This window comes from Liolophura sinensis, chromosome 2, assembly GCF_032854445.1.
Source record: "Liolophura sinensis isolate JHLJ2023 chromosome 2, CUHK_Ljap_v2, whole genome shotgun sequence".
Lineage (NCBI taxonomy): Eukaryota > Metazoa > Mollusca > Polyplacophora > Chitonida > Chitonidae > Liolophura > Liolophura sinensis.
The window spans coordinates 15,423,005-15,441,605 of NC_088296.1; the positions used below are offsets into that span (position 1 = coordinate 15,423,005).

At 40.3% G+C, this 18,601-nt stretch overlaps 3 protein-coding genes across 3 annotated transcripts; 2 read left to right on the forward strand and 1 right to left on the reverse strand.

Moving 5' to 3' along the window:
• Positions 1-2,021: 2,021 nt before the first annotated feature.
• On the forward strand, positions 2,022-7,752 carry LOC135462755 (uncharacterized). The gene is made up of 5 exons (XM_064739997.1): positions 2,022-2,253; positions 2,821-2,948; positions 3,639-3,760; positions 5,101-5,256; positions 6,065-7,752. Exons 1-5 carry the CDS (start codon positions 2,215-2,217, stop codon positions 6,163-6,165), a joined length of 546 nt encoding a protein of 181 aa, XP_064596067.1. The 5' UTR covers positions 2,022-2,214; the 3' UTR covers positions 6,166-7,752.
• On the reverse strand, positions 6,223-15,040 carry LOC135462522 (gastrula zinc finger protein XlCGF57.1-like). Its single transcript, XM_064739748.1, has 6 exons — positions 15,030-15,040; positions 13,403-13,584; positions 11,396-12,446; positions 11,087-11,319; positions 10,355-10,434; positions 6,223-6,369 (listed from the first exon to the last, which is right to left on the reverse strand). The coding sequence occupies exons 1-6, from the start codon at positions 15,038-15,040 to the stop codon at positions 6,223-6,225; spliced, it is 1,704 nt and encodes a 567-aa protein (XP_064595818.1).
• Positions 15,041-16,733: 1,693 nt separating this feature from the next.
• On the forward strand, positions 16,734-18,302 carry LOC135462523 (TRIO and F-actin-binding protein-like). The gene has a single exon (XM_064739749.1). It carries the CDS (start codon positions 16,734-16,736, stop codon positions 18,300-18,302), a length of 1,569 nt encoding a protein of 522 aa, XP_064595819.1.
• The last annotated feature ends 299 nt before the right edge of the window (positions 18,303-18,601 follow it).

Genomic DNA, 18,601 nt, shown 5'->3' on the forward strand with positions numbered 1-18,601 from the left:
AAAGCCCATCTACTCCTTGAAACAGAGGTAAGTCAGTCACTGCCGCAGTGTTGATTTTGAAAGACGCTGTCTGGCCAGTCTGCTCTTGGACACGCTTGATAATATAGAACAGGAGTCAGGAATTTTCCTGATAAAACCCATCTACTCCTTGAAAGGGAGGTAAGTCTGTCACTGCCACAGTGTTGATTTTGAAAGACGCCGTCTGGCCAGTCTGCTCATGGAGACGCTTGATAATATAGAACAGGAGTCAGGAATTTTCCTGATAAAACCCATCTACTCCTTGAAAGGGAGGTAAGTCTGTCACTGCCACAGTGTTGATTTTGAAAGACGCTGTCTGGCCAGTCTGCTCTTGGAGACGCTTGATAATATAGAACAGGAGTCTATACACAGTCGCTGACACAGCCTTGGATAAAAAGAGAGAAACCGTGTAGTTATTTTTCTCAAGGAGACATCTGATAGTGTTGGACATATGACAAGTTGTTGGCCTTTGAAAATATGATTAACTCCAATTGTAGTCTGCTTATAAGTGCTTGGAAGTATGTTTGTTTGCTTGAAAATCTATTTTTAGAAATATATAATATGCCCCACAGTGTACCTTTACCCGGGCCCCAATGTCTTTTTTTACATTTTACATTTTTTTTCCTCCAGAGATTTCAAAGAGAGGTTTGGGGGTAAACTGAGCCGTTTGAACAGACCTAACCATGAACCCTCCCCAACACGGAACGGATGCCGTAGTGCCATGACTCCTGCACCCACCCCTGTCAGCAACACCCGGCCTGGGACACGTGCCTCTGATGGTGGAAGATTAGGTCATGTAAGTGACACGGCCAGAACTACCCAGTGTTTAACCCTGGTTTTTAGCAGGGTTTGAAGGACACATGACATGCTCATAATGCTTACTTCTATTGTATATAATGTGGCATAACATACAGGTATAAAACTACAAAAAAATAGATCAGCTGTTTTCTGGGAGACTAAAATGACTTTAATCTACAGCTTTCATAACCCAGCAGACAAAGTTATTTTATTTTTTCCCTGTCTGCCCCATGTTAAATTAATAATCCCTGCTATAGGAGAGTCTGAGACTGGTGGAACTGTCTACCTTAAGTGTACATTTAAGACTGTTCCCTGTCAGACAGCGTTTAAAGTATGGTACATGTAAAGAATGGAGAAATACACCGCATGCAGCAGCATAAAAATATATATAGCCTACTGGGATGACAAATTATTTTTTTTTAACTGCTTCAGCTACTGTATATAGGGCTTAGGTGTACAGGTAGATAATGGGGTGGTTGATTATTTGCCCAGATAGATGACAGATATATGCAATGTATATATAGGCCTGTACACTACATGCAGTCTTAGGCTGTGCCTATTATCATATTAGGCGGCCACCGTGACTCAGTTAGTTAGCGCACTGCGCAGCGTAATGACCCAGGAGAATCTCAACAATGCAGTCGCTGTGAGTTCAAGTCCAGCTCATGCTGGCTTCCTCTCTGGAAAGGTCTGCCAGCAATCTGCAGATGGCCGTGGGTTCTCCCAGGGCATTGCTCGGTTTTCTCCCACCAAAATACTGGCCACCGTCGTATAAGTGAGATATTCTTGAGTAAGGCATATAAAAGTAATCAAATAAATAAACAAAGAAATGAGTGTATTGACTCTTTTTATAATTGTGTAACTTTTGGTTAAATTGTGCATGACTTGAGCATGTACATAGATTCAATACACTATATTTCAACTAAAGTTTGTTATGTAAGAATGAATTTTCAGAAACACACAGACTTTAAAGTGATACTTTTGATGCCAACACTTCTGCAAGAAGTTAATTAAACTTCAAAACAAACTCAATAAGTCAGTCAGAATCAAGCAAAATGTGTTGAAATACCATATGTTCTTTGTGTTAGGAGACATGAAATGATCTATCCATACCCAGGCACAGAGCAGTGACTACTGAGATGTGCCATGGGGAACCAAGATGCCCTGTACAGATGTGTTAGATCTGGGTTTTCAGTTTTAAAAATAAACTTTTAAATTATTAAATACATGTGATATTTAAAGCTGTACTACTGTCCCAATCCCTCGGCTGATGGCCATTCTGTCTGTAACTCATTTTCAACTTTTGATTCTCATCTTTTTGGTCAGACGCAATCGGAGACAGCTCTGTTTGCCCGCCATGCTCTGTTTGAGCCAAACACAGGGGTGTCTGGGTTAGGCATGGTGTGGAGAGGAGGCCAGCCCAGACCAGTATGGAATGTAAGATATGAGACAGTGTTTTAATGAGAAACTTCTGGAAAGGATATCAAATCTCAGACGTGCTTTTCATAAATAAGTTATAAAGGTGTACAAGAATTTGTGACATCACTTCTGAAAACTTTGTTGTTTCTGATCAGAAGTATTGTATAAAAAACTATTAATTAATTCTTAATTATTATTTCAGGATTTGTGTGTAATGAAGACAACACTGTAATGGTGCTCTGATCACTGCAAGCTTTCTACCTAACGCAGATTAGTGAATTAAATTCACCGATGGGCTTTCCATATCAATATGTTTTTCCACAGCTTGGTTCCGATTTGAGTTTTTGTGACAGAACAAGGATCAATAATGAGTTAAACACAAAAAATGGTCCCCATCAGATGTCTCTCCTTATAAATATTAGGCAGGAGATTTTTCAATTTTTAGAATTCTTTCTTTTTTCTTTTGTCTTTTGTAAAGTGCTCTGGATTTCGGTTAAAAGTGCTAAAAATATAAAAATTACGAGTTGATGTACCTCGCTGTTTTACAACCCAATATTTGAATACTTACTAATGTGCTTCTTGTAGCTGACAGATTCTCAAGCTAAGGAGCTGTCCAATGAGAATCTCACTAGCTATGCCAACCAGAACTACAACACACCTCGCATCCTTGAGCTGGATGTAAACAGAATGCTGATTGGTCAAAACAATGTCAGGTAGGTGTCAAAGACAGTTTTAATGTGGGTAGTTGAATTATGGTTGTTTCAGGCACATACCTTTTTAAATTTAGTTTAGTTTTCATTTTCTGTTTGTAGATTTGCAGTAATACAATTTTCTCATATCATTTATGTCCAGTTCAATAATATTTTCTTATCGTATGTTTTGGGTTTGATAATTAATTTTGTCAGTCCAGATTTCTGTAGGATTGCAGTCTTCTGTGGTGTGTCAGGGGCTGACAACTGTGTCAGCAATTTCATGTGCCTGAAGGGGAGATAATTATTACTTATTAGTATTGGGCACACTAAAGGGAAACAACTCATGTGTGCAGCCGCCTTTGTTATGTCCTCATGGTTGTAGATGTTCGTGTACAAATGATAATGCTTGGTACTGAGTAAAAAGCCAAAGTGGGCAAAGAACAGAGAAGTTTCTTTGCTTCCTTAATATAATTAGACACACAAATTTTCATCATATATCAGTCTGGAAAATTATCTGTTTGTAAAATTACTGATTCTTGTAAAAATCTTAACTTCTGGGTATTTCAAAAGTCATATATTTACAAGATGTTTACAGCTGTACATGTAGTTCACTGTAATAAGCATGTTGGCTTGTGATCTGTTTTAGAGTTTAGTTTAATGCCTCTTTTTTCTCATAAGTAAAGGATAACTTTTGACTACCCTGTTTTGCAGTACTCGTGTCAGAGCTGGCCTGACAGATGACAGATTGGTCAATGCAGTGAAGAACTCAGTGAGGTCATATGTCACAGTGAACAGGCCTACTGTGGCTCCCGGACAAAGCAGGTTCAGTGCAGGTAAGGCTATGACAGGCTGTATTTGTCAAATACCTGTCACAAATATTCTCTTTGCTGATGGACAAACCAGGTTTAATACAGGTAAGGCTTTGACAGGTGATATTTGTCAGTTACCTGTCAGAAATGTTCTTTTTTGCTGATGGACAAGCTAGGTTTAATTCAGGTAAGGTTTTGACAGGCAGTATTTGTCTCATACCTGTCAGAAATTTTTTTTTTTACTCATGGACAATGCAAAATTGGTGCCAGGAGGAAGCTACCAACTTTTACCTGACAAATCTCCAGACTTAATTCTTTGTCCAATACTGCCAGTGCTGGATTTGAACATCCGACCTCATTGTTCATAGGCCTGATCATTGCACTGAGCCAGCTCTTAACCATCTGATCCAGAGATCCAATTAAATAGATTTAAGGAAATTAGGAATAAGAACTTGTAGCTGGGTTCTTGCCAATGCTTACGGAAACTTGAGGGGCGTAGAGTGTATGATACCCAGTCGTTCTGCAGTCAAATTGTTTAAGCCTGTTTAAAATGCTATCTGGTCATACTGGCTTCTAGTAATAAAGTTAAATGCAAATAGCAAGTCATTGAATTTCAATGAAAATTGTAAACATTTCCGTACTTTGAATATAAAAGTTTGAGTATGGCTTGAAATATGTGGTGAAGCAATTTTAAGTTATGCCTAGGGGGCCTCCATGGCTAAGAGGGTTAGCACGCCAGCACGGCGCAACGACCCAGGAACCTTTTGCCAATGCAGTCGCTGTGAGTTTAAGTCCAGCTCATGCTGACTTCCTCTTCGGTCGTACCTGGGCAGGTCTGCCAGCAACCGGTGGATGGTCGGGGGTTTCCTAGGGCTCTGCCTGGTTGCCTCCCACCAAAATGCTGGCTGCTGTTGTATAAGTGAAATATTCTTGAGTATGACGTAAAACACCAATCAAATAAATAAATAAATAAGTTATGCTGGTAATGCGTTTTTTTTAAGTTTCCGTACGAGGACTTCTTAAAAACATAACAAAAAATATAATTGTCTAAATGTGTCTAGAAATGTTTCTTTTGCTGAACACATGTGCGTAAGGCTTATCCTAGATTGTCATCATTGTTTGTCTAGACCATAGCACAGTTTTCCAGTCATTGAAGACCACTCGTCTTAGCCCAGTATGGCTTGTCCTTTTGAAAGTTTACCAGTAAATTGCTAAAGGTCACGGGTTCACACAAGGCTGTTCAGTTTCACGCGAGGGAAAAATTCTTGTGTATGGCAATAAACACGAATCAGGTAAAAAATCAGGTAATAAATCAGGTAATAAATCAGGTAATAAATCTATCAATAAATTTTATTTATTCCCAGAGGGCGCTGTCCCGCCAAGCACCCCATATCGCCCCTTGAGCGGTCATAGCCGGTCGGATCAACGGAGGATTCCCACTTCTCCCCCTTTACCTCCGATCCACCTCTCCAGAGGACACGCGGGTAGCAAAGTCGTGGAGATTCACAGTCCATCAGCAGGTGAGGATATCCATTTATCAGACAGAGTTAACTGCCCTTTCCGTTCAAGCTGGTTTTCTCCCCATGGTGTTGCGTGAGGGAGTTCTTAGGGTTTAACTTCGTACTTAACAATATTTCAGTCATATGACAAGGAGTCCTTAGAGTGCATGTAATGTGCATCCCTGTTGCAGGACGGATTTCCACCGCTCATTTCATGTAGTACTGCGTCACTGATACGCCTTTACGAAGGCAAGTAAGCGGCCCCACCCGAGCCATTTTACTGATACAGGTCAACCAGTCGTTCTATCCCTATCCCCTTAATGCTGAACGGCAAGCGAAAAAGCTACAACTTCAGTCTTAGGTGTGACCTGACCCAGGATTGACCCTGGATCTACTGTCCCTGAAGCGGACGCTCTACTAACTCAGCCATCGGGGCCGGCCTGGTGCTGTGTCACCAAACATTGTCTTCCGCTGATTTTTTTTTTGATTGGACGGTGGTGTTTTCCTCGATACTCAAAAAAGTTTTCTTATCAGATGACATATTTATCTGCACTTCACATTAGATCTCAGTTCCTCAGTATTAAGCCTAAGGTCGGTGGTTTCAACTAGGCACTCTGGTCTCCTCCACTAATAAAACTGGACGTCATCGTGTAAGTGAACAATTCTTCAGTGTGGCATTAAATGATAAACAAATGAACAGGTGTCTTTTAAGTTAGAGAAAGCTTAAATATAAAGTCAAGTTTGTTTTTCCACCCACAGCAAGTATATCGTTTCGTTTGTTTCTCCACCCACAGCAAGTATACCGTTTCATTTGTTTCTCCACCCACAGAGCTGTCTTATCCACCCAGAAGCCCACCAGGATCATCACTAAGGTTAACCCCACCCCTGAAAGAAAGAGGAGTTCCTTCACCGCTAGATGCCTTTGCATAGGACACCCAAGCATAAACCTTTTTTTTTTGAATAAGACAGGAAAGCCTTGACTGAGAATTACCCATATCTGGCAACAGGTGCTCCCAGGTGAAGCTCATTAAGAAGGTTTTGACAATTCCTGTCAAATCTCACTATTCGACAGGAATCTGGGAATCCAATTTCCAAAATATTCCCAGAAATCAAAGCTGTGAGAATCTGGATTTCCTGAAATGAAACAGTACAAAAAAAAAAAAAGAAATGACCATTTAAGCGTCCAGTAAGATATGTACGTGTTTAAAAAATTTGAAGTATTTATTTCAGATTCAGCTGATATTTTATCAAGTATTCCAATTCAGAAAAAGGATTTAAAAACAATTTTAATATACAGGCATCTAAAACATGGTGTGCCTTGTTAACAAATATTCTACACAGTTTCCTGAGACCATGTAATGTTGGTGTCTTTTGGCCTCGTCATGGTTCTGTATTATTTTACAGAAAAATTCCAAGCTATGAGTATTTTATGTGACATTGACACTAGCAGGGAAATCTTTGGTGAAATTGAACATCAAGATATTTTCGATGAATTTCAGCAAAGTCTGTTTTACTATAGAATGATCATTTACAGTAAGAGTCACTGTTCAGTAGATAGAATGTTGGGAATAGGTGTATGTTTCTTCTTCAGGCTCTATTTTTGCTGGAAGTTGGATTTTGTATTCTTGGATAGTGTACATATTTGTCGTTAATATGTCCATTTTTGTTACTGTTTGTCAAGCTGAGGAAAAAAGTGCTTTGTTAATGTTTTGATATTTGTGAATGTATTGAGTTTTGTCACCATGCCTGCTAATACGCAGTAATAGACACCCAACAAATTTCAGAGTGTTTTCTTACATTGCACCTCAGAAGTTTAAACCTTCAGTTCTCTTTATTTCCATGAAGGTTCTTGATAAAAATTATGGTAGTTACAGCTGTGGGAAAAAGGCAAAAAAAATAATAATAAATAATAACAAAATAGAGTTTTGCGTGTTAAAGAACCGAGTGCATGCAAGGTAGTTTTAGCTACATGTAATAAAGGCCTGTAGTTGTCCTGTATGTTAACTGAATCGTGGCCTGCAGGTTAGCTTGCTAGCGCAGCACAATGACCCTGAGACCTCATACTAATATGATCAGTGAGTTCAACTCCAGTCCTGGCTTTTTCTCCACTCGTACGTGGGAAGGTCTGTCAGCAACCTGCAGATGGTCATGATTTTGCCCAGGATACCTTGCACCATAGTGGTGGCCGCTGTCATGTAAGTGAAATATTCTTGAATATGGCGTAAAACACCATTCAAATAAATAAGTGTCAATTAAGTCTTCATAAATAACAGTATTTACCCCTTGTACATGTATTTATGGTGTATTTTTCATTTTGTTTTGTTTGTTGTTTTTTTTTTTTGAGAGAGAGAAAGCAAAATGCAGCACTTCATTGTCACTGTATACAATGCTTGTTAAAGAACCGAAAGCATGCATGGTATTTTTAGCTGCATTTAATAAAGGCCAATAGTTGTCCTGTATGGTAACTGAATCAGGGCCTCCGTGGCCTGCGGGTTAGGTTGATAGCGCAGCACAAAGACCCTGGAGCCTCATGCTCATATGATCAGTGGGTTCAAATCCAGTCCTGGCTTTTTCTCCACTCGTATGGTGAAAACACCATTCAAATAAATAAATGTCAATAAATAAACATATATAATGTTCATAAATAACAGTATTTACCCATTGTACATGTATTTATGGTGTATTTTTTGTTTTGTTTAGTTTTTGTTTTTTTTTTTGAGAGAAAACAAAATGCAGCACTGCATTGTCACTGTATACAATTAAACTTACCAATAACCAATAATTTTTTCACTTTGTTAAGTTTAAATTTGCACACAGTCCTTGTTGAAATGTAAAATGCATGCACATATAGTTTTCACCTGCAACAAGGTGCTGGTAAATGCCTATTTTACTCCTGCAGGTTAGTTGATGTCATAAATATTTTATTACTTGTTGTTTTGAGTCTGTGATACCTCAAAAGGCCACTGTGTTATTGTACAGAAGTGTCAAATTACAGTTTATTGCTATAATGAGGGTATTGAAAAGACCCTTTGAAGGCTATGTTGTTAGGTGTGAACTTTCCATTATACTCTCTCAAACAAGAAATGCCTGTAGTTAGAGGGGGAAGAGATTTGAGATGATTACTGCCATTCTGACTCCCACATTGTATAACTTCACTGAAAATGACAGCATATTAAAGTATAAATATCCAACTTTGAAATAAAGCAGTTTTTTAAAGGTGAAAATTTCAACTGATGCCTTCCATTTTTTTTTTATTTTTTTATTTTTTTTTTTTTTGGCACCTTGTATTTGTTGAAGCGGGAGACATACAGGAGTGGTATAAGCCTGGATCACTCCTCATATATACACAGGGCAAGCCATTATTAAAAATGTTTAGAATTGTACGATGATAAGTGTCCTGCACGAAAGTAATAGAAATATAGTCTGTTTCCGTGGTGTATTCTGCTTTGTTCACGTACAGACTAGCATGATATGTTCAAGTATAATAAGACTGAGAAGGTTTGCCAAGAACGTGTTTAATTAGGTTTTCAAGTACCCTGATAATCTATAGTGAGTGGCGTAAATAAAAAATTATATCTACCGTACCGCCACACCTCCTACCAACATTGCACCTGTAAAACTCAGCGCTTTCTCTGTTCACGTGGGCTTTGATCAGTCAGTATTTAGAATAGCCAAGAAATTAGATGTGAACTGTTAACAGTGGGTAAGGTGTAGTTCACAGCGGTCTCTGGGTATCAATGAATATAGTCTATATTATATAAGTACCCATTCTTAGACCAAATTTTCTGACTTGCTTAGGACTATGCCAGTTACACAGTTAATGGCCCATGTACACATTCAAAGCTTTGAGTATCCGGTTTCATTGCAATGACCAGGAGGTGACAGATAACATGAAGCAAAATGGGTGAAATGCTGATTTTTGCCTATTTCTGAAGTTAAAAGTACTACAGGGCAAAGATACTGCCATGTTTGAATGTCAACCACATTCTGATTACGTTTTCAGAAAAAAAAAAGTCTTACTCAAAAGCTATATTTTCCATTATTTATGTTCAAATCTTATTCAAGGCCTATTTCGCCAGGGTTAAATTTGGTTTGGGGACATCTGTGACTGAAGGATGCCTAAGGAGTTAGGCATGGAGGAAGGAGTTTAAGTCCAGCTCATGCTGGCTTCCTCTCTGGAGGTAAGTGGGAAGGTCTGCCCGCAACCTGCAGATGGTCGTGGGTTTCCCCCCAAGCTCTGTTCGGTTTCCTCCCATCATAATGCTGGCCGCCGTCGTATAAGTGAAATATTCTTGAGTATAGCGTGAAACACAAATCAAATAAGGAAATTTGGTTTTGCACCTCCAGTACTCTAGTCACGTCACTGAAGTGTGCTGATGATTGTTTCAAGAGCAGCGGCTGCACCTTAGCAAGACTTATATGAAAGAACTAGCTGTATTTTCGATCCGACTTTGTGAAGCTCATGTGATTTGCCAATGTCGATGTGATCACGCACCAGTGAAAGATAATTCACAGGATACCCAAGATGTAAATTATATTTACACGTGCTTACATAATACATCCAGCGAAATGCTATTTTCAGTGGTGCGCCGCAATTACAAAACCGCAAGGTGTTGGCCCTAGACACTGCTAGAAGAATTGCACGTGCTAGAAAATGAACCGTTCACAACACACCTCGTTCACAAATGACGCTACGCAAAGCCTCCAACATGTCCAACGGGCCCGTTTCACAAAGCGCACATAACGTTATGTTCTCCTCTCCTAACTTTGGTGGCGACCACTGGCGCCGTTTCCATGACAACATACAGCGGAGAGATACATTGTAATGTATTACTTTAATTTGCACCCCCAACCCTCCCGCCACAGGCAAAGTCACCAAAGAGTGAACTTTAAAATTTTCGTCCGAGAAACTGCACGGCTGAAACAGATGCATGAGCAGACTGAATTCATTAAATGATCTGAAGTGCGTAAGTTCACCGGCAAAACAGGTAATTATTTTCCCGTGCAGTTATCAATACATGTACCATCCTCTAATCTGTCTGCCATCAATGATCGGAATCCTCCCTTATACATGTAGAAGCTGTGCAAACATACAGGCCACATATACACATTCCAGTACCCAAATGTAACGGACTAGCACATATAATAGTATGAAGTTATTTTCATCTTTCAAATCTTTTCCTTGATCGAGGTATTTAACTATTAAGAAAAATATTATTGAATGAACATTCACAGTGTATAAATATACAGACATCATCAATATACCCAGTTTGCCATTTAATGTGTGGTTTGAGATATTTAATTTTATTTTCAGAAAACAATTCATCAACCTTGAAAATTTTTAATCAAAAAAATGATACAATACACAAATTTGCAAATCAGAGAAAAATTCATTTGGTTCAACATATTAATGTCATCTCTAATCCTCACGAATATAATTACTTATGACTAACTTAGTTTCCACCAACCTGTAAAGTCGCTTCGATGTAGGAACTATTAAAAACATGTATTTACAATTTATCGTAATTTTGCCAAGAACTGGTGACTAAATGAGAAGTTAGATGACTCTGCACACTACATCTGTAATCACACCAGGTACATTTGAATGGTTTCTCTTCAGTGTGAGTTCTGACATGTTTAGTTAGATCACTCTGCACACTACATCTGTAATCACACCAGGTACATTTGAATGGTTTCTCTCCTGTGTGAGTTCTGACATGTTGAGTTAGATTACTCTGCACACTACATCTGTAATCACACCAGGTACATTTGAATGGTTTCTCTGCTGTGTGAGTTGTGACATGTCTAGTTAGAATACTCTGCCTACTACATCTGTAATCACACCAGGTACATTTGAATGGTTTCTCTCCTGTGTGAGTTGTGACATGTCTAGTTAGATGACTCTGCACACTACATCTGTAATCACACCAGGTACATTTGAATGGTTTCTCTCCTGTGTGAGTTGTGACATGTTGAGTTAGATCACTCTGCACACTACATCTGTAATCACACCAGGTACATTTGAATGGTTTCTCTGCTGTGTGAGTTGTGACATGTCTAGTTAGAATACTCTGCCTACTACATCTGTAATCACACCAGGTACATTTGATGGATTCTCTCCAGTGTGAGTTGTGACATGTCTAGTTAGAATACTCTGCACACTACATCTGTAATCACACCAGGTACATTTGATGGATTCTCTCCAGTGTGAGTTCTGACATGTTTAGTTAGATGACTCTGCACACTACATCTGTAATCACACCAGGTACATTTGAATGGTTTCTCTCCTGTGTGAGTTCTGACATGTCTAGTTAGATCACTCTGCACACTACATCTGTAATCACACCAGGTACATTTGAATGGTTTCTCTGCTGTGTGAGTTCTGACATGTTGAGTTAGATGACTCTGCCTACTACATCCGTATTCACACCAGGTACATTTGAATGGTTTCTCTGCTGTGTGAGTTGTGACATGTCTAGTTAGATTACTCTGCACACTACATCTGTAATCACACCAGGTACATTTGAATGGCTTCTCTTCAGTGTGAGTTCTGACATGTGTAGTTAGATGACTCTGCACACTACATCTGTAATCACACCAGGTACATTTGAATGGCTTCTCTCCAGTGTGAGTTCTGACATGTCTAGTTAGATGACTCTGCACACAACATCTGTAATCACACCAGGTACATTTGAATGGTTTCTCTCCAGTGTGAGTTCTGACATGTCTAGTTAGATGACTCTGCACACTACATCTGTAATCACACCAGGTACATTTGAATGGTTTCTCTCCTGTGTGAGTTCTGACATGTCTAGTTAGATCACTCTGCACACTACATCTGTAATCACACCAGATACATTTGAATGGCTTCTCTTCTGTGTGAGTTCTGACATGTTGAGTTAGATGACTCTGCACACTACATCTGTAATCACACCAGGTACATTTGAATGGTTTCTCTCCTGTGTGAGTTCTGACATGTCTAGTTAGAACACTCTGCATACTACATCTGTAATCACACCAGGTACATTTGAATGGTTTCTCTGCTGTGTGAGTTCTGACATGTCTAGTTAGATTACTCTGAACACTACATCTGTAATCACACCAGGTACATTTGAATGGCTTCTCTTCAGTGTGAGTTCTGACATGTTGAGTTAGATTACTCTGCACACTACATCTGTAATCACAACAGGTACATTTGAATGGCTTCTCTCCTGTGTGAGTTGTGACATGTCTAGTTAGATGACTCTGCACACTACATCTGTAATCACACCAGGTACATTTGAATGGTTTCTCTCCTGTGTGAGTTGTGACATGTTGAGTTAGATCACTCTGCACACTACATCTGTAATCACACCAGGTACATTTGAATGGTTTCTCTGCTGTGTGAGTTCTGACATGTTGAGTTAGATTACTCTGCACACTACATCTGTAATCACACCAGATACATTTGAATGGTTTCTCTCCTGTGTGAGTTCTGACATGTTGAGTTAGATCACTCTGCACACTACATCTGTAATCACACCAGGTACATTTGATGGATTCTCTCCAGTGTGAGTTCTGACATGTCTAGTTAGATGACTCTGCACACTACATCTGTAATCACACCAGGTACATTTGAATGGCTTCTCTCCAGTGTGAGTTCTGACATGTCTACTTAGATGACTCTGCACACTACATCTGTAATCACACCAGGTACATTTGAATGGTTTCTCTCCAGTGTGAGTTCTGACATGTTTAGTTAGATGACTCTGCCTACTACATCTGTAATCACACCAGGTACGTTTGAATGGCTTCTCTTCAGTGTGAGTTCTGACATGTCTAGTTAGATCACTCTGCACACTACATCTGTAATCACACCAGGTACATTTGAATGGTTTCTCTCCTGTGTGAGTTCTGACATGTTGAGTTAGATTACTCTGCACACTACATCTGTAATCACACCAGGTACATTTGAATGGTTTCTCTCCTGTGTGAGTTGTGACATGTCTAGTTAGAACACTCTGCACACTACATCTGTATTCACACCAGGTACATTTGAATGGTTTCTCTCCTGTGTGAGTTCTGACATGTCTAGTTAGAACACTCTGCATACTACATCTGTAATCACACCAGGTACATTTGAATGGTTTCTCTGCTGTGTGAGTTCTGACATGTCTAGTTAGATTACTCTGCACACTACATCTGTAATCACACCAGGTACATTTGAATGGCTTCTCTTCAGTGTGAGTTCTGACATGTCTAGTTAGATTACTCTGCACACTACATCTGTAATCACACCAGGTACATTTGAATGGCTTCTCTCCTGTGTGAGTTCTGACATGTTGAGTTAGTTGACTCTGCACACTACATCTGTAATCACACCAAGTACATTTGAATGGTTTCTCTCCAGCGTGAGTTCTGACATGTTTAGTTAGAATACTCTGCCTACTACATCTGTAATCACACCAAGTACATTTGAATGGTTTCTCTCCAGTGTGAGTTCTGACATGTTTAGTTAGATCACTCTGCACACTACATCTGTAATCACACCAGGTACATTTGAATGGCTTCTCTCCAGTGTGAGTTCTGACATGTCTAGTTAGATTACTCTGCACACTACATCTGTAATTACACCAGGTACAGTTAATTTAACAACTTAGAATGAAAACTAGGAAGTAGTAATTTTTCAGTTTGTTACTTTAGGGACTGGAAATCTGATCGATTCATGCAGACAAACTTTATGTGTATTTTATCCCCATATGTGAGCCTGAATAATAAAAAAAAGTAATTCTGGTGTGGATATAAATTTATTGTGGTGACATCATTGAAACTGGCCGCTTTCACTCTGCTACCATGGAAACCTGATATCTGATCAAACAACCAGAGTTTAACAGGGAACCTGGCTAGTAGACTTCAATTCTGTGAACCTGCACGCATAGCACAGTTGGGTAGAGCGTCCGCTTCGGGGAGCGGTAGATTAAGGATCAATCCTGGGTTGAGTCACACTAAGACCTGAAATTTGGCGTCCAGCATGGAGGGGATAGTGCATCGACTTGTTGACCCGTATCAGTATAATGACTCGGGCGGGGGCAGCTTACTTGCGCTCGGTAAGGTGTTTCAGTGAAGCAGCACTAGATAAAAGAACGGTGAAAATCCGTCCTGCAAAAAGGAAGTACATTACATACACCCTAAGGATTCCTTCGTCGTCATATGACTGAAAAATTGTTGAGCACGACGTTAAACTCTAATCATTCACTCACTTAATTCCGTGTGAAACGGAATGACTACTATTGTGTTCACATCATTCAAACTTTCCGTACTGTTTTTTGCCACGGAAACAAGAAATTTTGATGGAAACAAATGCAATTTAAATATCTCATTATATATAAACTTTTCAAATATAAATATGAATCTGTATCCAAACTGGTTAAACATAAATTGCTATCACATCATTCAAAAGCGGACAGACGGACGGACACCATGACATCGCTATATCCCTAAGGATTAATGTGCTAATGAGATAACAAAAAAAGAAAGCAACATTCTATAGCACATAAATTCGACCATTTTGGACTAAATAGGAATAATGTAATTCTTTGTACCAATAACTCAGAAAAAATACGCTGTTTTGGGCATGCCCAATTTTCAGGCTTTACTCAAAATTAAATATTTAAAAAATTAAAAAAGTTTTTTTTTTTACATAGGTATATATATGTATACAAAATGACACGACAGACACGGCAGTTTGTCAATGTCACAAGATTATTTAGTTATTTATTTATTAGTCGTTTTCGACATTCCGATTTTTCACTTACGCATATTCCATCTCGGTCTGGAAATTTTGGGCAGAGGAAATCGAAGTGCCCAGCAAAAAACACCGACCTTTGACAAATCCCTACCAAAACTGGTGACGTAAAATCTGTGTACCATGTTCAATTTTGTGGTCTTCGATGAATGTAAAATAGACTGAGCAAACAGGCCACAAGAGCAGCGACGAAAGAGCCTCGGATGGTCGTAGATTTCTCCTACGCTCTGAAACTACCTGGTCTCCTCCCACTATAATGCTGGCCATTGTCGTATGTTTTAATGAATGAATGATTATGGATTAACGCTACGCAATATTTCAGCCATGTTGTAGCGATCGTATATGTGATATATTTGATTGGTGTTCTACGCCGTACATACATCTACTCAAGAATATTTCACTTATACTACCGCGACCAGCATTATGGTGGGAGGAAAGCGGGGGAAACCCTCAACCATCCGCAGGTGACTGGCAGTGTGGCCGGACTTGAACTCACAACGACTGCATTGTTGAGGGGTTCCTGGGTAATTGCACCGTGCCTACAAGCTAAACACTTCACCACGGATGCCCCACCGTCAGTATTGGCCTAACTGAATAGTTCTTAAACACGGCGTAAAACACCAATAATACTTGAAAATACATGCAGTTTTCAATGTATGTACAAAAGGACAACATTTGCACATAATATATATAAATTTTCCAGGCCCATAAACTTTCAAAAAGCGACATTTGGTTTTTATCGTAGATTTGTCCCACGATCTCTTGTATGTCACTATCACCGTACCACTGACCTATGTACATCTTTGCCTGTGTCATTCAGGAGGCAGTTCATCATACAAGAACTGTTCAAGGAAACGTCATATGGTGGAGTGGTTCAAGGAAATGTCATATTGTCGAGTGGTTCAGGAAACGTCGCATTGTGGTGTGGTTCAAGAGAAACTTCATGTAAGACCACGTCAATATTCAGGACCACCAAATGTACAGGCCACCTTTGTTGCCTCCAAGACTGATTTGTTGCCTTTCTATCCCAGCTTTGTTGACTCCAGGACCAGCTTTGTTGACTCCAGGACCAGCTTTGTTGCCTCCAAGACTGATTTCTTGCCTCCAAGACCTGATTTCTTCCCTCCAAGTCCTGCTTTATCTTCAAGGCCTGCTTTGTTGTCTCCAAGACAAGTTTTGTTGCCTCCAGCGCCACCATTTTTATTGTTGCAAAGCTTGCCACATTTGTTAAATGCTGACATAGCGTTTTGGATTAATTTAAGTAAATGCTTACTTAAGAAGGCTTTGTGAAACAGGTGTACCTAACTAAGCTAAACTCACGTTAGTACATGTTAAGAACATGCTAAGCATGCTTTGTGAAATTGACCCCAGACGAGGCGATGATTTCCAGTTTCTTTGATCAGTTTGTCACTTTGTCACTTTCAACATTATTTCGTTCATATCATGAGCAATGGCATCTCATTGTAGCAGGCTGGACCCACTGCTAATATATATATATATATATATATATATATATATATATATATATATATATATATATATATATATATACATATATAATGCTGCCTCACTTGAATGTCAGGCTGAAGACACCAGTGAGTCTAGTGTTGTCTTAAGTTTTTAATAACCAGATAACCATGACCTGTCCCTGAACATTGTGGAAAGAGTATTTTCCAATTTCTATCCTTTGATTTATTTATTGATTGGCAGATGTATGCTGTGCTCATTAATATTTCACTTATATGACAAAGACCAGAATTATCTGGGAGGAAACGGGCAGAATCTGGGGGCAACCAGCCCAGGGACAACCACATCAACCAGGGACAACCATACCAACCAGGGACAGCCATACCAACCTGGGACAACCATACCAACCAGGGACAGCCATACCAACCAGGGACAACCGTACCAACCAGGGACAACCATACCAACCAGGGACAACCATGCCATACTGGACAACCATATCAACCAGGGGACAACCGTACCAACCAGGGACAACCATATCAACCAGGGACAACCATACCAACCAGGGACAGCCATACCACCTGGGACAACCATACCAACCAGGGACAGCCATACCAACCAGGGACTACCATATCAACCAGGGACAGCCATACCAACCAGGGACAACCATGCCATACTGGGACAACCATATCAACCAGGGACAACCGTGCCAACCAGGGACAACCATATCAACCAGGGACAACCGGACCAACCAGGGACAACCATACCAACCAGGGACAACCATACCAGCAGGGACAACCATGCCATACTGGGGCAACCATACAACCAGGGACAGCCATACCAACCAGGGACAACCGTACCAACCAGGGACAACCAGGGACAACCATGCCAATCAGAGACAATCAGAGACAAATCAGAGACAACCATACCAATCAGGGACCAACCAGGGACAACCATGCCAATCAGGGACCAACCAGGGACAACTGTACCAACCAGGGACAACCATACCAATCAGAGACAAACCAGGGACAACCACACCATACAGGAACCAACCAGGAAAAAACATGCCATACAGGGACCAACCATACCAACCAGGGACAACCCCACCAGCCAGGGACAACCATACCACACAGGGACAACCATATCAACCAGAGACAACCATATCAACCTGGGACAACCATACCAACCTGGGACAACCATACAGCCAGGGACCAACCAGGGACAACCATACCATACAGGGACCAACCATACCAACCAGGGACAACCATACCATACAGGGACCAACCAGGACAGCCATACCAACCAGGGACCAACCAGGGACAACCATATCAACCAGGAACAACCATACCGGCCAGGGACAACCATACCACTAAGGGACCAACCAGGGACAACTATAACAACCAGGGACAACCAGGGACAACCATACCAACCAGGGACAGCCATACCAACCAGGGACCAACCAGGGACAACCATATCAACCAGGGACAACCATACCAGCAGGGACAACCATACCACTCAGGGATCAACCAGGGACAACCATACCATACATGGACAACCATACCAACCAGGGACAACCATATCAACCAGGGACAACCATACCATACAGGGACCAACCAGGGACAACCATACCATACAGGGACCAACAGGGACAACCATACCATGCAGAGGCCAACCATACCAACCAGGGGACAACCATATCAACCAGGGACAACCATACCAACCATGGACAACCATACCAACCAGGGACAACCATTATACCAACCAGGGACAACAGACCAGTCAATATAATATCCTGTATCAAATTGTGAGATGTGCTTGAAACCCCAAAACACAAACAAACATATCTGAGAATGCTCTAAGTATCTCACTAACATTGTGATACATTTTATTACAGCAAGTGACAATTTTTTCACATAATGTCAGCCAGTTATCTTATTCTGGCATAAGCACATGTCTGCATTACCATGGTTGCAAAGAAGTGTTCCAGAAGATGCTTAAAGGGAGATAACCAAACAAGGGGTTTCAAAACTGTATGATTCCCACAAAAATACAGCTTCTCACTTTAATCTATGTACCAGTTGTACAGGTGCTTCACAGGTATCTAATTACAACTACATG

Coding starts and splice junctions, on each gene's coding strand:
- LOC135462755 (XM_064739997.1), top strand. CDS start 2,215: ATGGTGTGGAGAGGAGGCCAGCCCAGACCAGTATGGAAT. Junction 2,254..2,820: donor AGCCCAGACCAGTATGGAAT/GTAAGATATGAG, acceptor TGCTTCTTGTAG/CTGACAGATTCTCAAGCTAA. Junction 5,257..6,064: donor GATTCACAGTCCATCAGCAG/GTGAGGATATCC, acceptor CTCCACCCACAG/AGCTGTCTTATCCACCCAGA.
- LOC135462522 (XM_064739748.1), bottom strand. Junction 11,320..11,395: donor GGTGTGATTACAGATGTAGT/GTGCAGAGTATT, acceptor GTGTGATTACAG/ATGTAGTAGGCAGAGTATTC. Junction 10,435..11,086: donor AGGAGAGAAACCATTCAAAT/GTACCTGGTGTG, acceptor TTTTCTTAATAG/TTAAATACCTCGATCAAGGA.
- LOC135462523 (XM_064739749.1), top strand. CDS start 16,734: ATGCTGTGCTCATTAATATTTCACTTATATGACAAAGACCAGAATTAT.